General features: G+C 41.0%; 1 protein-coding gene across 2 annotated transcripts in view; it reads right to left on the bottom strand.

Annotated features, from left to right (window-relative positions):
- Positions 1-16,911, bottom strand: part of Tmem131 (transmembrane protein 131) — a 161,858-nt gene that overhangs the window by 83,405 nt on the left and 61,542 nt on the right. For both annotated transcript variants that reach the window (XM_076557484.1, XM_042266420.2), the window contains exon 4: positions 12,396-12,464. In XM_076557484.1, coding sequence (XP_076413599.1) covers positions 12,396-12,464 — 69 coding nt within the window. The remainder of the gene's footprint in view (positions 1-12,395; positions 12,465-16,911) is intronic.

Here is a 16,911-nt window from a genome sequence, read left to right as displayed (position 1 = left end):
AAGCTACCAACCTGAGAACAGGCTGTCATACACCTCTAGGTTCTTAAATATTGGGTTATAGTGTTAACGAGTAAAAATGATAACTCTGTTTATCAATGATGTCAAAACTTGAGGAAAAATAATTGGAAATGATAACTCTCTTCTGTTACCGTTTATTAATGATGACTAAAAGATGGTCAAAAGGAAGTGAAACGCATGTCCAAAAACAAAAACGGTATGATCTATGTATTGGAACATCATGAATGTATCCCTGCTAACTAAATTCTGTATAAATAAAGAAACACTCTGGCTGCTAGTCAGGCTGCAAGATTCTCCTGACCACCATGGCCTGGCTCACTTCCTTCCCTCACGGACTCTTTACATCCTCTGCTGGGACATGTCCACTGCCGGGGATGGCTCCCATCAGAGTGAGATAAGCCATATAAAGATATGTTTCCTCTGGGCTGGAGAGATGGCTCAGAGGTTAAGAGCACTGGCTGCTCTTCCAGAGGTCCTGAGTTCAATTCCCGGCAACCACATGGTGGCTCACAACCATCTGTAATGAGATCTAGCGCCCTCTTCTGGCATGCAGGCATACATGCAGACAAAACACTGTATACATAATAAATAAATAAATAAATAAATAAATAAATCTTAAAAAAAAGATATGTTTCCTCTCTGTCCATCTCTCTTAAAATGAAACTAAGAAGTGTCCTGTGTCTGATTCCTCCCATTGCTACTCTCTCATCCACCTGTCTTCAGACTGTGCCCTCATCTGGAGCTGGACTCTGGCAGTAACCCAATTGTTACTTCAGTTCTTGAGCATGAACTCTGTACATGGCAGTGCTGCATTACAATGTCAAAATGTTGAACACAGAAGTGCTGGGGGCTGTGTTTCCAGTGTTTCTGGATAGAGGAGTGTAACAGATTCCATTAGCTATTCAGCACACCATAAAACAGACTTGGTGCTGGATGATTTTGCTTACGTGTAAATTAATGTAAATGTTCTAAGCACATGTAAGGGAGCCCAGGCTGGTCCAAGGATGTGATTCAGTGGTGGAGAGTGTGCTTAGTGTATGCAAAGTTCCAGCTTCAAACCCAATTCCAAAAGGAACTAAAAAACAATACACAAAACACAAAAAAAGACAAAGGGAGCTATGTTACTACTAGTGTGTGTCTTACTTTAGGTTTCTATGGCTGTGATGAAACACCATGAGCAGAGCAACCTGCTGAGGAAAGGGTTTATTCAGCCTATGCTTCCACATCACAGTTCATCATCAAAGGAAGTCAGGACAGGAACTCAAACAGGGCAGGGACCTGGAGCCTGGAGCTGATGCAGAGGTCATGGAGGGGTGCTGCTTACTGGCTTGCTCACATGGCTTGCTCAGCCTGCTTTCTTATAGAACCCAGGACCACCAGCCTATGAATGGAACCACCCACAATGAGCTGGGCCTTCCCCTATCAATTACTAATTAAGAAAATGCCTACAGGCTTGCCTATAGCCTGATCTTAAGGAAGCATTTTCTTAATTGAGGTTCCCTCCTCTCAGATGACTTCAGCTTGGGTCAAGTTGACATAAAACTATCCAGCATAGAGTACTAATTACATTTTCATATCAATGACACTTAGACTTATGCTAGGTTAAGAGAGAACCATACAAAGATTACAACATAAACCACAATTTAGTGAATGCTGTGAAAAAATGAAATCCAGAATGCAGCACTCACTCATGAAAAGTTTCAGCTTACAGGAGTGAAAGATCCTTGTGATATATTTCCCCTGACCACTTGAACAGGTCAGTGTATATTCCTGTCTGAGCACACAGTACTGAATGTTATGAAAGTAGAGTCATTATGTACATAATCTTTGGGATGGGTTAAAAAAAAGATCATGTAATTGTGTATCAACTGTTCATCAGCACATTTACCTCACTCCCTCATTTCATTGTAAAAATGGTACTTTGGTTATATTATGATTAAATACAAATGATTAATATTACTTTTTATGCAATCACTCCCATTTTTTAAGACTAAATAGTTATTCTTGGGTTTTTTGTTTGTTTGTTTGTTTGAGCAAAGTGAGTTCTAGGGTGTGTTCTTATGATTTAAATATCACCTTCTCAGTTGCCCATATCCATTTTAAAGAACTCTTTTAAAGGCTAAAAAGTTGTATGATGTTGCTTTCTAAAATATAAAAATAAATTATTTTTTCCATTTAGCCAAAAGGCCAAAGTCCACCAGCCAAAGACTGTTAGTTTCATGGACAAAAAGAAAATGTGTGTGTGTGTGTGTGTGTGTGTGTGTGTGTGTGTGTGTGTGTGTGTGTAGTATATAATAACACCATCCTAAAACAAACAACTATCTCTATGATGAACTTTTCATATCCTCTTGGGGTGTGTATGTGTATGGCATCAGCAGTCTTGATATTCAAAAAAAGTTTTAGGTGGTGATCCATCCCACCTCTGTGTGGCTGGGAAGACACAATAGAAACAGTACCGAGATGTGCCAGCTGTGAAGGCTTGTTCTGCACAACAGGACTGAACTCTACTAAACTGGTCATCAGGGATATGAGAAGCCAAGACATCTATTGTGGTCTTCAAAAGGAACAGCTGCCCAATATATGAATTCTCTCTCTTGATGAAATCCTGACAAACTTAAGAACGGCTCCTAGCATTATGTGCACAAACACATGCCTCCAGCTGCTTGAGGGACTGGACAAGGAACCTAGCTGGGGTGACCACTGCTCTATCCTTAGATATTTTGGACTAGAGAAACAGAAGCTAGTGTCTCCCGGTAGAAGAAGGCTACAGCAGACAGGAATGGAAGCAGTCAGCGGGCTTTTCTCATCCTTTCAGGGACAAGGCATTGGTAATAAGAGGAGGAGAGAGTGAGCAAAGGGAGAAACACAGGAGTCCTGGCACCTTCAGATAATATGGATCTGCTTGTCCGTGGTGGCAGCTCAGCCAGTGTCATTTTTGCCTTACGGAGTTTCGGCTAGCATTTTCTCATCTACCATCAATTAGAGCACCGACTGAAGCAGAGATACTTTACTCTGTACTTAGTGCTATTTTTCTTATTCTATCAACAATGGTACGCTGTAGAGTGCCCTTCTATATGGAAATGCTGGACAACTATCACGGTGCCTGCTGCTTTCAGAGGGCTCACCAAACGATAAGGGTCTGGGAAGGTGGTTGGCTCAGTTGGAAAAGCACTTACTGTTCCAGCCTGAGGACCTGAGTTGGGTCCCAGAGCCCACATAAAAAGCTGGGTATATATAATCCCAGCTGGCACTAAGGAGGTAGAGACAGGAAGGACACCTGAGGTTTTCTGGCCAGCTGTCTCGCTGAATGGATGAGCATCAGGTTCAGTGACAGAATCCTTGTCTCAAAAAAATAGGGTGAGAGGATTCTCACACTCACATGGTGGAAGGAGAAAATAAGATCCCCACAAGTTGTCCTTTGACCTAAACTAACACTCACTCTCTCTCTCTCTCTCTCTCTCTCTCTCTCACACACACACACACACACACACACACACACACACAAAATAAAATGTAAAAAAAAATTAATAGCTGCTAAACCTGTTTAGTGCTTAATTATCATTTGTTCTACCTTTTTGTATGTAAGAAAGGTTTAGATGTAAGAAACTTTGCTTTGAGGCAGCCAGCGAGATGGCTCAATGGTTAAGAGCATTTACTACTTCCAGAGGACTAGGACTAGAGTTCAGTCTCTAGCACCCAATGCCAAGCAGCTCACAACCTGTTAACTCTAGGTCCAGGGATCTGAAGTCTCCGAACTCCATGGGCACCTGCACTCATGTGCATGTGTACACACACACACACACACACACACACACACACACACACACTCCTAAAAGTTGAAATAAAATCTTTAAAAAACAAAAGGGGGAGATTTTCAAGGAATGCATAACGTGCCCAGAGTTAGAAAGACCACAATGACTTCAAGAAATTATCTGCAGCTTTCTACATATGTGGTGTAAGAAATGTAATAAATTTACCATTCATCATAAGGTACCAGGACTTTTTTGAGGGGGAGGATAATAATATGATCAAATTTTAAAAAAATTTAATTACACTTATTTATTTATCTATATGGTGGTATTTTATTTGTACTGAAATGTGATTTTAATTGTATGTTAATAAATAAAGTTGCCCGGGGGTCAGAGCTATTAGAGCTTAATTATCATTTGTTCTACCTTTTTGTATGTAAGAAAGGTTTAGATGTAAGAAACTTTGCTTTTAGGCAACCAGCGAGATGGCTCAATGGTACATAGCAAGAGCATGGCGTTCGTGGCGCACGCCTTTAATCCCAGCACTTGGTAGATCTCTGTGTGGTCAAGGATACAGCCAGCATTGGAGACACATGCCTTTAATCTCAATACCATAGAAGACCTGGAGGGCTGTACATACAGGCAGTGACGAGGCAGTCATGTGTTTGGGTTTACAATCAATGAAAAGGCAGAATAGAAAGACTATATAAAGAAAAACACACAGGAAGTAGCTCCCTTTCGGAGAGGTCTCTTGGCTAGCTGCAGCAGGCGGGTAAGGCTCTTAGCGCTGATCTCTTGGCTTTCTTCTTTGCACTGGTTCTGAGTTTCTTATTTAATAAGACGGTTGGTTACATCTACATATCTTATCTATCTGGGTGGGGGCGTGAGTATGGAGATCAGAGGACAACTTTTGGGAATCTGTTCTCTTCTTCCACCATGTGGACAGCATAGATTGAAATCAGGTTATCAGGCTTGGCAGCAAATGCCTTTACCCACTGAGCCATCTCCCTGGCCTCAAGATCAAATTTTAACATTATAATTTGCTGATCATGGATCAAAAACCAGAAAAATGCTATAGAGGTAACAGTAGTCTTAGTTTTCAAATGACAAGGGCCTAGCCAAGAGGAGGTAGCTAATCGGTGAGGATTATATGAAAGCATACATAGATTTGGTAGAAACCTTTCCACTAATGGATGGGAGCAGGGAGAGATGTGAGTGCTCCAGGGGAAAAGAAGCAACCCAGATGGCCCAGTGCTTGTGCCCGAGGCATGACAGAGGGAAGGTTTGAGACAGGATGAATGTGTAGGTTGTGTGGTCACAAGGCTGCAGGCAGAGAAAGGAAGGAGCAGGAGGAAGAGTGCCATGCATTCCACAAAGTACCAAGCAGACAAACCTAGCACTGCTAACGAAGGCCCAGGCCAGTATGGCAGTGCTGGGGTTAGCCGGCTGCCAAGAGCCCGGGGCCTTCCCATTTTTCTCCTGTAGGGCCAAGTGCCCTGGCTTTATCCTCTGACTAGCACTCCTCACTGATGACAGGATGGCTGCTGCAAGGACCAAGCAGACACCATAACAGGATGCTCAGTCTTCTCTCAGAGATCAGGCCTCAATTTCAGTTTCCTGAGACTGAGCAAGCAGTCTCTGGGAGGGCTGTGAACAAAAGACATAGTCCTTGCAGTAGCTCCCTTTCTGCACATACTCTGACTGCTCAAGGTTTAGCCAGTTGTTTACTGTCTGGGACCCCTCACCAACTTAGAGCTATGTGCATGAGTCAAGGACAGAGCCTGGACCACTGAGCCAGCCCCCACAGTCAGTATGTGCTTGGCCAGCCAGACCCCATGGCGGCTCAAGGACAAAGCCTGGGGCTTGTGCTGGACTGCCCCCAAAGTGGTAATTGTAAACCCCAAACCAGTAAATTCAAAGGTTACATATCCTCACCCAATTAAAAGAGAACAATAAAAATAAACCAATCCAAGTTGCACCCGTGCAAAAACCCCCCAACCCCCCCAAAGGGTTTGTGGATTTTGCCTTTAAAAAGCTAGCCACATAAAGAAAAAACAACTCCTCCCTGCCTCACTGTATTGGGTGTAGGAATGAGTTCCCTGTCTAGATTTGTATCTACAGAATAAACCTTGCTGTTTCATTCTGGACATCCAAGGTCTTCAGTGGTCTCTTTGGGGTCACAATCTGGGCATAACAGTTGCCACAGCACCCCTGGTGCCAATACGATATCTACATGGAAGAGAGGTGCTTCTGTCATCTATTTAACAGTGGAGGAATAAAGAAGAAGACATCCTTCCCCAGAACTCCCTTAAACCAGTCCTCATACTCCCAGCTACACTGGGTCACATCTACCGATGAACTGACCCCAAGCAAGAATGGTGTGGTCGTTTGACTGTATTTGGGCCCCATAAACTCACAGGGAGTGGCACCTTTAGGAGGTGTGGCCTTGTTGAAGGAAGTAGGTCTTGGAAAAGGAAGCTAGATGACACATGCCTTTAATCCAGACCTTGAAGCTGGAGGGCACACCTTCAATCTGGGCCACACCTTCTGTTGGAAATGTGTCACTGTGGGGGAGGGCTTGAGGTCTCTTTTGCTCAAGCTTTCCTCATTGTGACTGTCAGTCAACTTCCTGTTGCCTGCAAGATGTAGCACTCTCAGCTCCAGCACCACATCTGCCTGCATGCCACCATGCTCCCCATCATTGCTCATAAATGGACTGAACCTCTGAAACTGTAAGCTAGCCATGCACTCCACAAAGTACCCTCAATGAAATGTTTACTTTGTAAGAGTTGCTATGGTCATGGTGTCTCTTCACAGCAATAAAAACCCAAACTAAGACAAATGGGAATGTTATAATCAACTTAAATGGAATTTGCTCCTGAGCCAAGGACATGGTCACTTTCCCTAAGGGTTGAACAATAGAAAAAAACTGGACATGTATTAACAAAAACAGAAGCAAGTGCCAGCATGTGGGGGTGGGGGTAGGTGTCTACAGGAGACAGGAAGAAGCTCTGGGAGCTATTCTACGGTGTGTTCTGATCCCCACTTAGTACCAATTTAAGAAAAGCAGGAATGTCTGGAGGCAGAAAGAAAATTGATCAATGCAGGAAGAATTTCAATTAACTTACAAGGTTTATGTTTCTGAGAGTGGGGAAAAACATGTAACTCTGAAAGAGGATGTGAACTCACACATTTGATTTCCTTTAGCAACTGGTTACTTCCTGAAGCCATTTAGGAATAGCTTTCTGTAGTGAAAACACTCTCAGTTTCATGTCATGAAGCTAAGTTTGAGTCTCAAAACAGCCTGGACTCTAAAACTGCCAAACACAGTATTTCAACCACGAGACCTTCTGTTTTTAGAGACAAGAACGCTAAATTTAGCAATCTTGATGTCTATATCCATGCAGTGGCTGGATGCTAACACCCAGGCTGGACTAAATTACAGTCCTCAGAATTCCTTTCTAGGGCATTTCTCATTTGTGAGAGCTGAAGACTACAGACACTCCTTGAGTCTCTCCTGCAAGTTGGAGATGGTAAGAGAGCCAGCAACTATTCTGTAGTATACATACCTTCCCCAAGCTATTGAAATACTAATGTAAGTGCTTTCAGGAGCCATTCTGCAGACCAACTTAGGTCAAGAGGGATTTCATTCTAGGTGGGTCTGCTAATCACATGGAAGTCCTGTCATGGACAGTTTAGGCCTTTTTCTCTACCAACTAGACTTTCAATTGCTCTCCCTAGCTCAAGATCTTCTACTGCCTGCCTGGAAAAGATCAGCAGCCTGCCTCACATTTCAACTGTTCACCATCCTCTTCAATGAGTGCATAACCAGCACCCACAATCATGCAAGCCAAGCCTCTCAAATGCCCACACACATTGCTAAACATATACTTAAGCACACACATTTAAGATCCCCAGCAAGTTCTGATTCTCCAAATGAACTCCACTATGTATGTTTCCCCATCTGCCCACAAAACACCTTCTGTAACCCCAGTTCTAGCTCTGTGTAATAAATAATGAAACACATTCCATTTAATGTTCTTAGACTGCACAGATATGTTTAAAATAATGGTAAAACAATGTCTTAACAAAATGCCATACACTTGGTGGATTATGACCATCAGGAATGTCTTTCTCACAATTCCAGTGCCAGGAAATCTGAGCAGAGTGCCAGCACATTCTGGTTCTGGTGGGATCCTCTGTGGGTCACAGATGATGTCTCCTTGCTAAACACTTGCCTGGTACACAGGGCAGGACAGCTGTAAGAGCATCCTGTTCATGAGGGTTCGGTCCTCCCTCAGCCTACGCTCTTTGCAAAGACTCCACTTTCCCATTCCATCATATTCTAGATAAGGTTTCAGCATGTAGTGGGCTGGAGGATGCAAACACTGTCCTTTTGTTCCCGTCTCTGCTTTTGGAGCAGCACAGGAGATTGCTGGTCCCGTTTCAGTTCCTTTCCTGGGCTTCTGACAGCCTTCCTCCCTGGGTTGGCTGCCTTGTTTGTGCTCCGCTGAAGTTCTGTCTTCCCATGAACCTTTAGTAAACTTACAAAGTTACTCTATGACCAGCGTCAGTCTCAACAAGAAAGCCCATCTGTTTCTTTTCCAGTCGATGATGATTTTACAATTCCCACCAGCTGCCTCTAGTTCAGACACCAAATTCTTCTCTAGCCACAAAGGTTATTAAAGGTTACCTTTAATAGTCTGTATGTCCTTTCATTAAGACTTACTCTTGAGGGAAGAGTCACATTGTATAACACACTAATTTCAGCACTGATCACAAACAAAAACAGCAAATGAACTCAACAAATAAACCCATGTAATTTGATGTTCTCTAATACCACAAAAATAATAAACAGAAAAGTTCACTATATATTAAGATGAAAAGCAAGTTAACAGATAGTACGTTTAAAAAATGTGGTTATTTTTTTGTGACAATAAATACAAATGTGGGGCTGCAGAGACGGCTTAGAGGTTAAGAGCACTGGCTGCTCTTCCAGAGGACCAGGGTTCAATTCCTAACAACCACATGGTGGCTCACAACCATCTATAATGGGATCTGATGCCCTCTTCTGGCCTGCAGGGATACATGCAGACAGGCACTCACGTGCTTTAAAAACAAACAAACAAACAAGAATGCACAGAAGGACATAAAAGATGACAGTTCAAATGTAGAAGTTCTAAGTGGTCAGACTATGGTAGCCCTTCACAAATTTGTTTTTAAGTTTATTACAATGGCCATGTACCATGTTACAAATAAACAAAATCCCAGTTTTACAATAATTACCAAGCTTCACAAGCTCTTACAGATCAACATATGAATTTTGAGGGGATGTGTATAAAATGCTGTAACCTACATGCTAAACAGCCTCACTACTCTGGCTTTTTGTGATGGGGTCTCAGTTTATATTCCAGGCTGGCCTTGAATTGATCCTGCTTCAGCCTCCTGAATACTCTTATGTGCAACTGCATGTTTTAGGGAAATGGAAGCATCCACTTCCAAAAACATATATGATTCAAAAAGAAATGGAAAAAAAAATCCCCCCAAATCATCATTTCAGAATCTTGCTTAACTTTATCCCAATTTCTATTCTGAAGGTGGGGCATTAATCAAAGAATTGAGAGACAAATAAATTGGAAAATAATTTTTAGTTTCAGTTCAGGTATTTTTCTATAACTGAAAATTTCTTTAACTCAAAATGTAATTTACAAGCACCCTCAACAGACAAATGAATGGCTGGGAGAAGGCTAAGTCAGTACCTCTCCTGCCGCCAAAATATGGGGAACTGAGTTCAGATCCCCAGTACCTGCTCTAAGAGAGCAGGAGTGATAGCACCCCTCTGTAATCTCAGTGTCTTGCCGACCAGCACTCTAGTTGAATTGGTAAGCTCCAGATTCAGTAACAACCCTGCCTAAAATAATGTCAAAAAGTAATGGAGGAAGACACCCAACGTTGACCTCTGACAGCAGTTTCTAGCCACGTACATTAAGACACATATACAATGCACACATACACATACAAAAAAAATCAAAACAACAAATGGAACAGAATATAACTAGATATAAGTTTTGAAAGATGTCTCAAGAGCAGCTACTGATTTTTTAAACTGGACTGATTTAGACTAAAATTTGGTGCTGCAAACTAATCTCCATTTTCGCCTCCATGTCTCATAGAATATCAAACATCATTTAATGCCACAGTGTTATCATGGAGTTCATTAGTCTATGCTTACCTTCTCCGAGAACACACTCAAAGATAATTTTATTAGAGAAAGAAAAGCGTTTATTTAAAAAAAATAATTAACCATACTGGTAAACATCAAATATATACCTTTTCACTAAATATTTTTCATTTAAAAGAAGATTGTGATATCCTCTGTAACTAAAGTAAGAACTCCATACTTACAGTTTTATCACTGCATCTTAGTGATAGTTTTGTGCTGCTGTAACAGAATATCACAGACTGCATGATTCAGAAAGAATAGAAATCCTGGCCTGCATGCACACATACACAAAATGCAGTGGTAAAATATTTGCTTAGCATGCACAGCCCCCTGGGTTTGATCTCCAGCACCACCAGATAGATAAAATAGATAAATAGGTAGGTAGATAGATAGGTAGGATTGTAGTTGGCAGGCAGGTAGGTAGGTAGGTAGGTAGGTAGGAAAATAGGTAGATAGTACGTAGGTAAATAGGGGCTGGAAAGGTGGCTGAGTGATTAAGAACATTTCCTATTCTTCCAGAAGACCAGTGTTCAGTTCTCAGTACCCACATCAGGTGGCTCACAATGACCTCTAAATCCAGTTTCACAGGATGTGACACTGTCTCTGGCCTTCATGGGTACACATGACATAGACACACAGATATGCACGCACAAATTTAAATATATGGGTGTGTATAAATATATATACTTATATATGTATACATAAAATTAATTGATTTCCTTTTAGTTCGAGAGGCTGAGGGGTCACAAAAAAGGATGCTGGAATCTGGTCAATGTCTCCCTATTATGTCACAACAGGGTGGCAGGCATCGTATGGGAGTGGTAGTTACCCTGCGACAGTAGCATGACTCATCAGAGTAGATCCCTCACTGCTTAATTATCTATGAAAGATACTACCTTCTCTTGAGTTTTATTGAGAATTAAGATCCTAACAGCTCTTAAACCTTTTGCAGAACAATATAATCATTCATTTCCTATCTGAATGTTATGATCTTTAAGACTAAATAGCACAAGAAGTCAATTTGACTTATATAATGGCTAATTCTGAATACAGACTCCATCTAGAAGTACACACACACACACTTTTCTCTGCATGACTAACCCCTTCAACCCATGATCTCTGTTAGAATATCATCATCAGAAAACATAGGTTGCCAAGCGTTCTTCGAGTCTTGGGTGATTCTAAATACCCAGCCATGCTTCAGAAAACACAAATGATACATTTGACTTGTACATCTGAAACTATGAAAAAGGTACTTAAATTTATTTATTATGTTTATTACAGCAAAAGCAGCTGAATAAAACCTTGACAGTGACAGAGAAAACTGTAATTTTCAACTATTTAGTTAGACAGACCTAAAATATTGACACAAGCAAAAGCCTGAGGAGGTGGAGTGTACGCAAAGTGTTTCTCCGGCAGTGGATACAACACAGTAAAGATGGTTTAGAACCTTTGATTCAACAAAGCATATGATCTAATAACTACTACCTATTTATCAATCTCAGAATTTAAAACTCAAACTTTGGCCTTTTTGCTTAGAATCTCACTGATGGTTACAACATAAAGACGGAAAGAAATAACCCATATTCCCAAGGACAGGAGAATAATTAAACCCACAGAAATGTGTCTGTATTTAAATTTCATTTAGGATAGGCTTATAGTCTAGAGAATTACTTATATTAGTCAGGAAAGTAAAGATAAAATTGCACAAATAGTCTGACCACACCCGAGTAAAACATTTTACCAAATGCATGCACACAGAACCAAATCCCAGCCTGTGCTTTCCTAGTGCAGACTCAGATCCATGGTGCTGCATGTACAGCTTGCTCTTTTGCCTCTGAAAATTCTTATAACGTAAAATGCCCTCCTCACCCACCTGTAATTGGAGCCCAATATGGTGCACACTTGTTTCTCCTTGAGTACCTGAGATGTGTGAAACAAGAGTCCTTAAGGCAGGAGGTGACCCAGCGGGTGGTTTAGGCAAACAGCTCAGCTCTGGGCTCAGATGTATCTGGGGCATTCACTTTGATCTTCCATATGGGGTTAGAGATCATACTATTTGTTGATGTACTGACACATATACTTTAAAAGCACGCATATCATGCAAAATGTCAGTAAGAAAAATTTTAAACACCAGAAATGAAGTGCTTATCAGAAGAGGCTTAAAGGCTTATGCTACTTCTCATGCTAAGATCCTCTGAACCAGACTGTAGTGTGTGGGCATTTTTCACTTTCAAAGTTTATATAATGTCAGATTCTTAACAGATACTTGTCTCCTAGTTTCAAAGGGCTTCAACATCATTTGCTTTGTTAAGTCATGAACATGTCACTTTCTCACACAGCTAATACAAGCAAAGGAAAAGAGAAATGCAAATAAAATAGTCCTACAATTCCAAATTACTTACTGTTCATGGAAATCCAGCATTGGTGGTTCAAATCGTATGGGCCTGCAATTACCCCGGTACAGAGAAATGCTGGAAAGAAAAAGAAAAAGTGTAAGAAGCAGCTCTTTCATTCTGCAAATCACACTGAGATGCTTGACTTCTGTCACAGAAAGCATTGGAAGAGAAATGGAATCTGGGACGAGGCGATAGCTTAGTTGGTAAAATGCTCGCCTTGCAAGCATGAGGATCCGAGCTGGATGTAAAACCCACGTAAAGATATCCAAGTATGGCTGCCATCCCAGAGGCAGCCATGGCAGCAGATCCCTAAGGCTCTCTAGCCAGACAGTCTAGTCTGCTTGATGAGTTTCAGATCAATGAGAGATCTTGTCTTAAAAAACAAGGTGGATGGTACCTGGGGAACAGCAGCTAAGGCTGTCCTCTGGCCTCAACGCACAAGCGTAACCTGCACACACAAACATGCACATACACAGAGCCATTAGCGGAACATAATGTTCTACTGTGAATGTGCAGGCCATTCCCTGAAATTAGAAGAAACTAATGAATGAGTTCTAATAAATGAGCTAAATGGAGTAGTGCCTATAATTCTAAATGCCTATAATTTCAGCATTTGGAAAGTAGAGATAGAATGATTATGACTTCAAATACAGCCTTGGTTATCTAGCAAAATCCTATTTCAAACAAAGGAAAACAAACCACAGCAGAAAGAAAAGGAAAAAAATGAAAATACTTTTTTTTTTACAGAAAGATATATGAAGACAGAAATTTCTCAGTAGACTGAATAATGGAACTTACTTGATTGATATAATTGTTAACAATATAGTTTAGCATGTTTTCTTAGATTCTTGATACAACGATGAGTAAATTGTTCATATAATTGTACAAACTTGATACAATATGGAGATAAAAATTAGAATCACATTCCAACTGAGTGGCAAAGGACTAAGCAAAAAATGAATTTGGGTCTAGAACTTTCAAAGAATTCAAACATTGAATCAAGATTTTGGAATACACTTGTCTATGATGTTCTGTCCTAAATATTTCAGTGCCATTTCTGAGTTGATACTAGAACTTGTTAACAAAATGGGATTTTGCATGGCAAGCCTCAGACACTATGATCCAACATTAATGTAAGATATCAAGGATATTGGGGAGCACATAGTACTTACATACCTAAAGTCAAATGTCTATGTACCATGAAGTTAGAAATGCAGTCAGCTACAAAAGTAACTTTCAAAACGGATTTTGATATTTTTGTTTGAAGCAATAAGATACAATCCATCAGAGACTGCTGTACTTCCATAGCTCATACAATTCACAAGAACACAAGTTTCAAAATGATGTCATTTCATCCAGAAGATACAAGAAATACACTAAAAATGGAATGGGGGCCACTGAGCTCAAAGTAGTCAACTCCAAAAATGTCTGAGCTCTACCAATTTGGAGTACCCTCTTGTGCTGTTTGATTATCCTTTTTGTGCATCTGCATGGTGAACATAAATGGCAACAAAGGAAACGAAAGAAAACAGCAATGCTCAGATCCTAGTGTGCTAAGATATAACACTACAGATACCGAGAGGAGAGGGCACAGTTCTCTCTGTAAGGCAGCAGCTAGAGACAGTTGCAGAAGGGCTACTCCCTGATTTTCTGTCCTTCTTAGAGATGACAGAGTAACAGCATTCTTTGGCTCCTTTAAAATAAAAGATGTTCAGATCATGTGGGGTTTTTTTCTTTTCTCTTTTTTTTAGATTTTAATATTTTACAAATGTCTTGCCTGCATGTATGTCTGTGCACCACATGTGTGCCTGCTGCCCATGGAGGTGGTGAGCCTCCATGTGGGTGCTGAGAATCGAACCTGGCTCCTTTGCAAGAACAAGTGTTCTTAACCACTGAGTCAACTCAACTCTCCAGCTCCAGCTCATGTGTTTTAAGTATTAAAACTCAAGCTAGTCTAAAACTTTATCAAGTTAAGGAAAGGAAAATGTAATGACTGAAATAATCACCTGAGCCATTAATTTACATACATACATATTTGTGCTCAATGCTAGAGATATAAAGGAGATTAAGATATAGTTTTCCCTCTCATAGAGCCAAGAATCTGTTCTGTAAGCCACAAATGAATACTTCTAAAGTAGTAGGCATGACTGAAAAGGACAAACGCCATCCATTCAACACAAAGGTGATAGGAACATAAATCGGGCACAGTGGGTAAAACAGACTGAGGAGGGACACAGGCACCAAAACCTGGACAGACCTAGAGTAGAGGGTAGGAATGCATTTGGCAAGCTGGAGAACAAGGAGAGAGCAAAGATCAGAGTGAAGAGAAGGAGAACAAAGGGACACAGTGAGAGATCAAATTAGGAGTGTGGATATTATTCTAAATATAAGAAACACCCTCTACAGCTATGGTGGTTTGAATGTGACCCGCCCCCCAGAGGCTCATGTGTTTGAACACTTGATCCCACCTAGTGGCATTGTTGTGGAACCTTTAGGAAGTAGAGCTATGCTAGAGGAAGTGAGCCACTGGTGCTGGGCCCCACTTCCTGTTCACTCTGCACTCTGACTGCTGACGCAATGTGACCAGCTGTATCCTCTCAACTATAAACCTGAAGTTGTTTCTTGTCAGGTATTTTGTGGCAACGGTGAGAAAAGTTAACTAATATAACAGTGTTTTAAACAAAGAAGTCCTAGGATGCGGCACTGTTTTGCAGGGTAATTCTGGTAATGCCACAGTGTGAAGAGCAGTGTGAAGGTGGAGACTCTGGAGTGGAAGCAGGGTAGTGCTATGGCAGCCTCGGCAGAGAGCAGCAGCTGCTTCCCCAGCCTATTTGGACCTCGGACAATAGTTACATTGATTTGGGGCTGTAAGAGGAAGAGAAAGGAATTGAGGGTGATGATTTGTGAAGGACCGTGTGGGAAGATGTTCCAGAGTGTCAATAAGGTGCCTTATCTAGATGAAGCTAAGTAAGTAGTAGCTGAATACACGTGGTGACGCTTATGTAAAGAAACTTCCTGCCAAGTTTTAGTCCTGTTGCAGTAGCTTTGGGTGAATTAATCCTAGTAGCTTGTCTAGAGTCTCTTAAGCAACATTTCTACTTCCTTTCCTGTGACAGCCTTCAGAATAGTTTCCACACCCTATGCTAAAGCCTACTGTAAACTCAGCAGAAGCAGCACCCAACAATTGTTAATGGGATTCACAAAATGTTCACAACATGAGTAAAGAGGAAACAATGTGAAAGATGAGTCCTTCATAAATGTGTATTTAAAGACAACAGCAGAGCCACGTCTAAGGAATACTTTTAAATGGTTCGACTCAAACAGGCACACATATCGTCTTATTTTTAAAAACTAAAAATGAAGTAACACAGCTGTCATGTATCTGGAACTGATAAAATGATTCTAACATGTTTATTTACCTATGGCAGGACACCATTTAATAGTCTATTAACAGAGTACCATTTCTAAACAGAGTTTAGAAATGACTCTGAAAAATGAACTGAGATAGAGGATATGAAAAATGATATACATCCCTTTGTCAATTTCAACGCAAGTAAATCTGGGACGTTATCATGGCTTTTACGCTTTCTTTAGCAATTATTTGTTCTGAATTATCAATACAATTGTTTTCTACAGGTTTATGAAAATCAGTTGCAGGGCTGGAGAACCGTCTCAGTAAATGCTTGCCTTGCAAGCAGGAGGACTTCAGTTTGATCCCTAGAACCCACCACACCATGAAAAGTCAGGTGTGGTGAGCACACTTGTAATCCCAACAATGGGGAGGTGGAGAAAAGACAGAGCCCTGTTTAGTCCGTCTAGGCTACCTGGCTAATGGCAGGGCAGTGAATGACTGTCGTGCAAATAAAAGGTGCCTGAGGAGCAACATCTGACAGTCTTCTGGCCTCCACATGCATACAAAAGCATGAGCACAAGCGCGCGCACACACAAGCACATGTGCTTTCCAGCATACTCACACACACACAAGGGTTTTTGATAGGGTCTTATTCTGTAGTCAGGCTACATAGGTTCTGGGGATCTGAGCTGAGGTCCTTGATGTTTATGCAGCCAGTCATCATCCTAGCCCTCAACCTGTAATTCTTGTTTAAGTTTTGTTAATCGTCACATTGTCTTCCCTTGTATTTAATTTTCTGTATCTTAGATGGAATAAATGATTTGTCTTTCTTATCTTTATAAATGACTTTGAAATAAATAGAAGTAATGTCTACAAATAAAAACAAGTAATGTCTACCAATTTAGCCCAGGCCAACCTCCAACTCATCATTCATTCATTCATTCATTCATTCATTCATTCATTCATTTCTAATTAATAAAATGTATTATTCTGTGTTCTTCACATTATATATCTGGATCCCATTCATTCTCCGTCCCGTCACATCCACCATCCTCCCCTGTAACTCCAGTCCCCCGAATGAGCATGGTCATTTGCACTTGTAAGCCGAGGAGCGGGGAAGTGGGTCTAAACAGGAGGATCACTGGGGTTTGCTGGCTACCAGCCCTATCT

Source organism: Peromyscus maniculatus, chromosome 21 (genome assembly GCF_049852395.1).
Source record: "Peromyscus maniculatus bairdii isolate BWxNUB_F1_BW_parent chromosome 21, HU_Pman_BW_mat_3.1, whole genome shotgun sequence".
Classification (NCBI taxonomy): Eukaryota; Metazoa; Chordata; class Mammalia; order Rodentia; family Cricetidae; genus Peromyscus; species Peromyscus maniculatus.
This window is presented reverse-complemented; position numbering and strand designations above follow the sequence as displayed.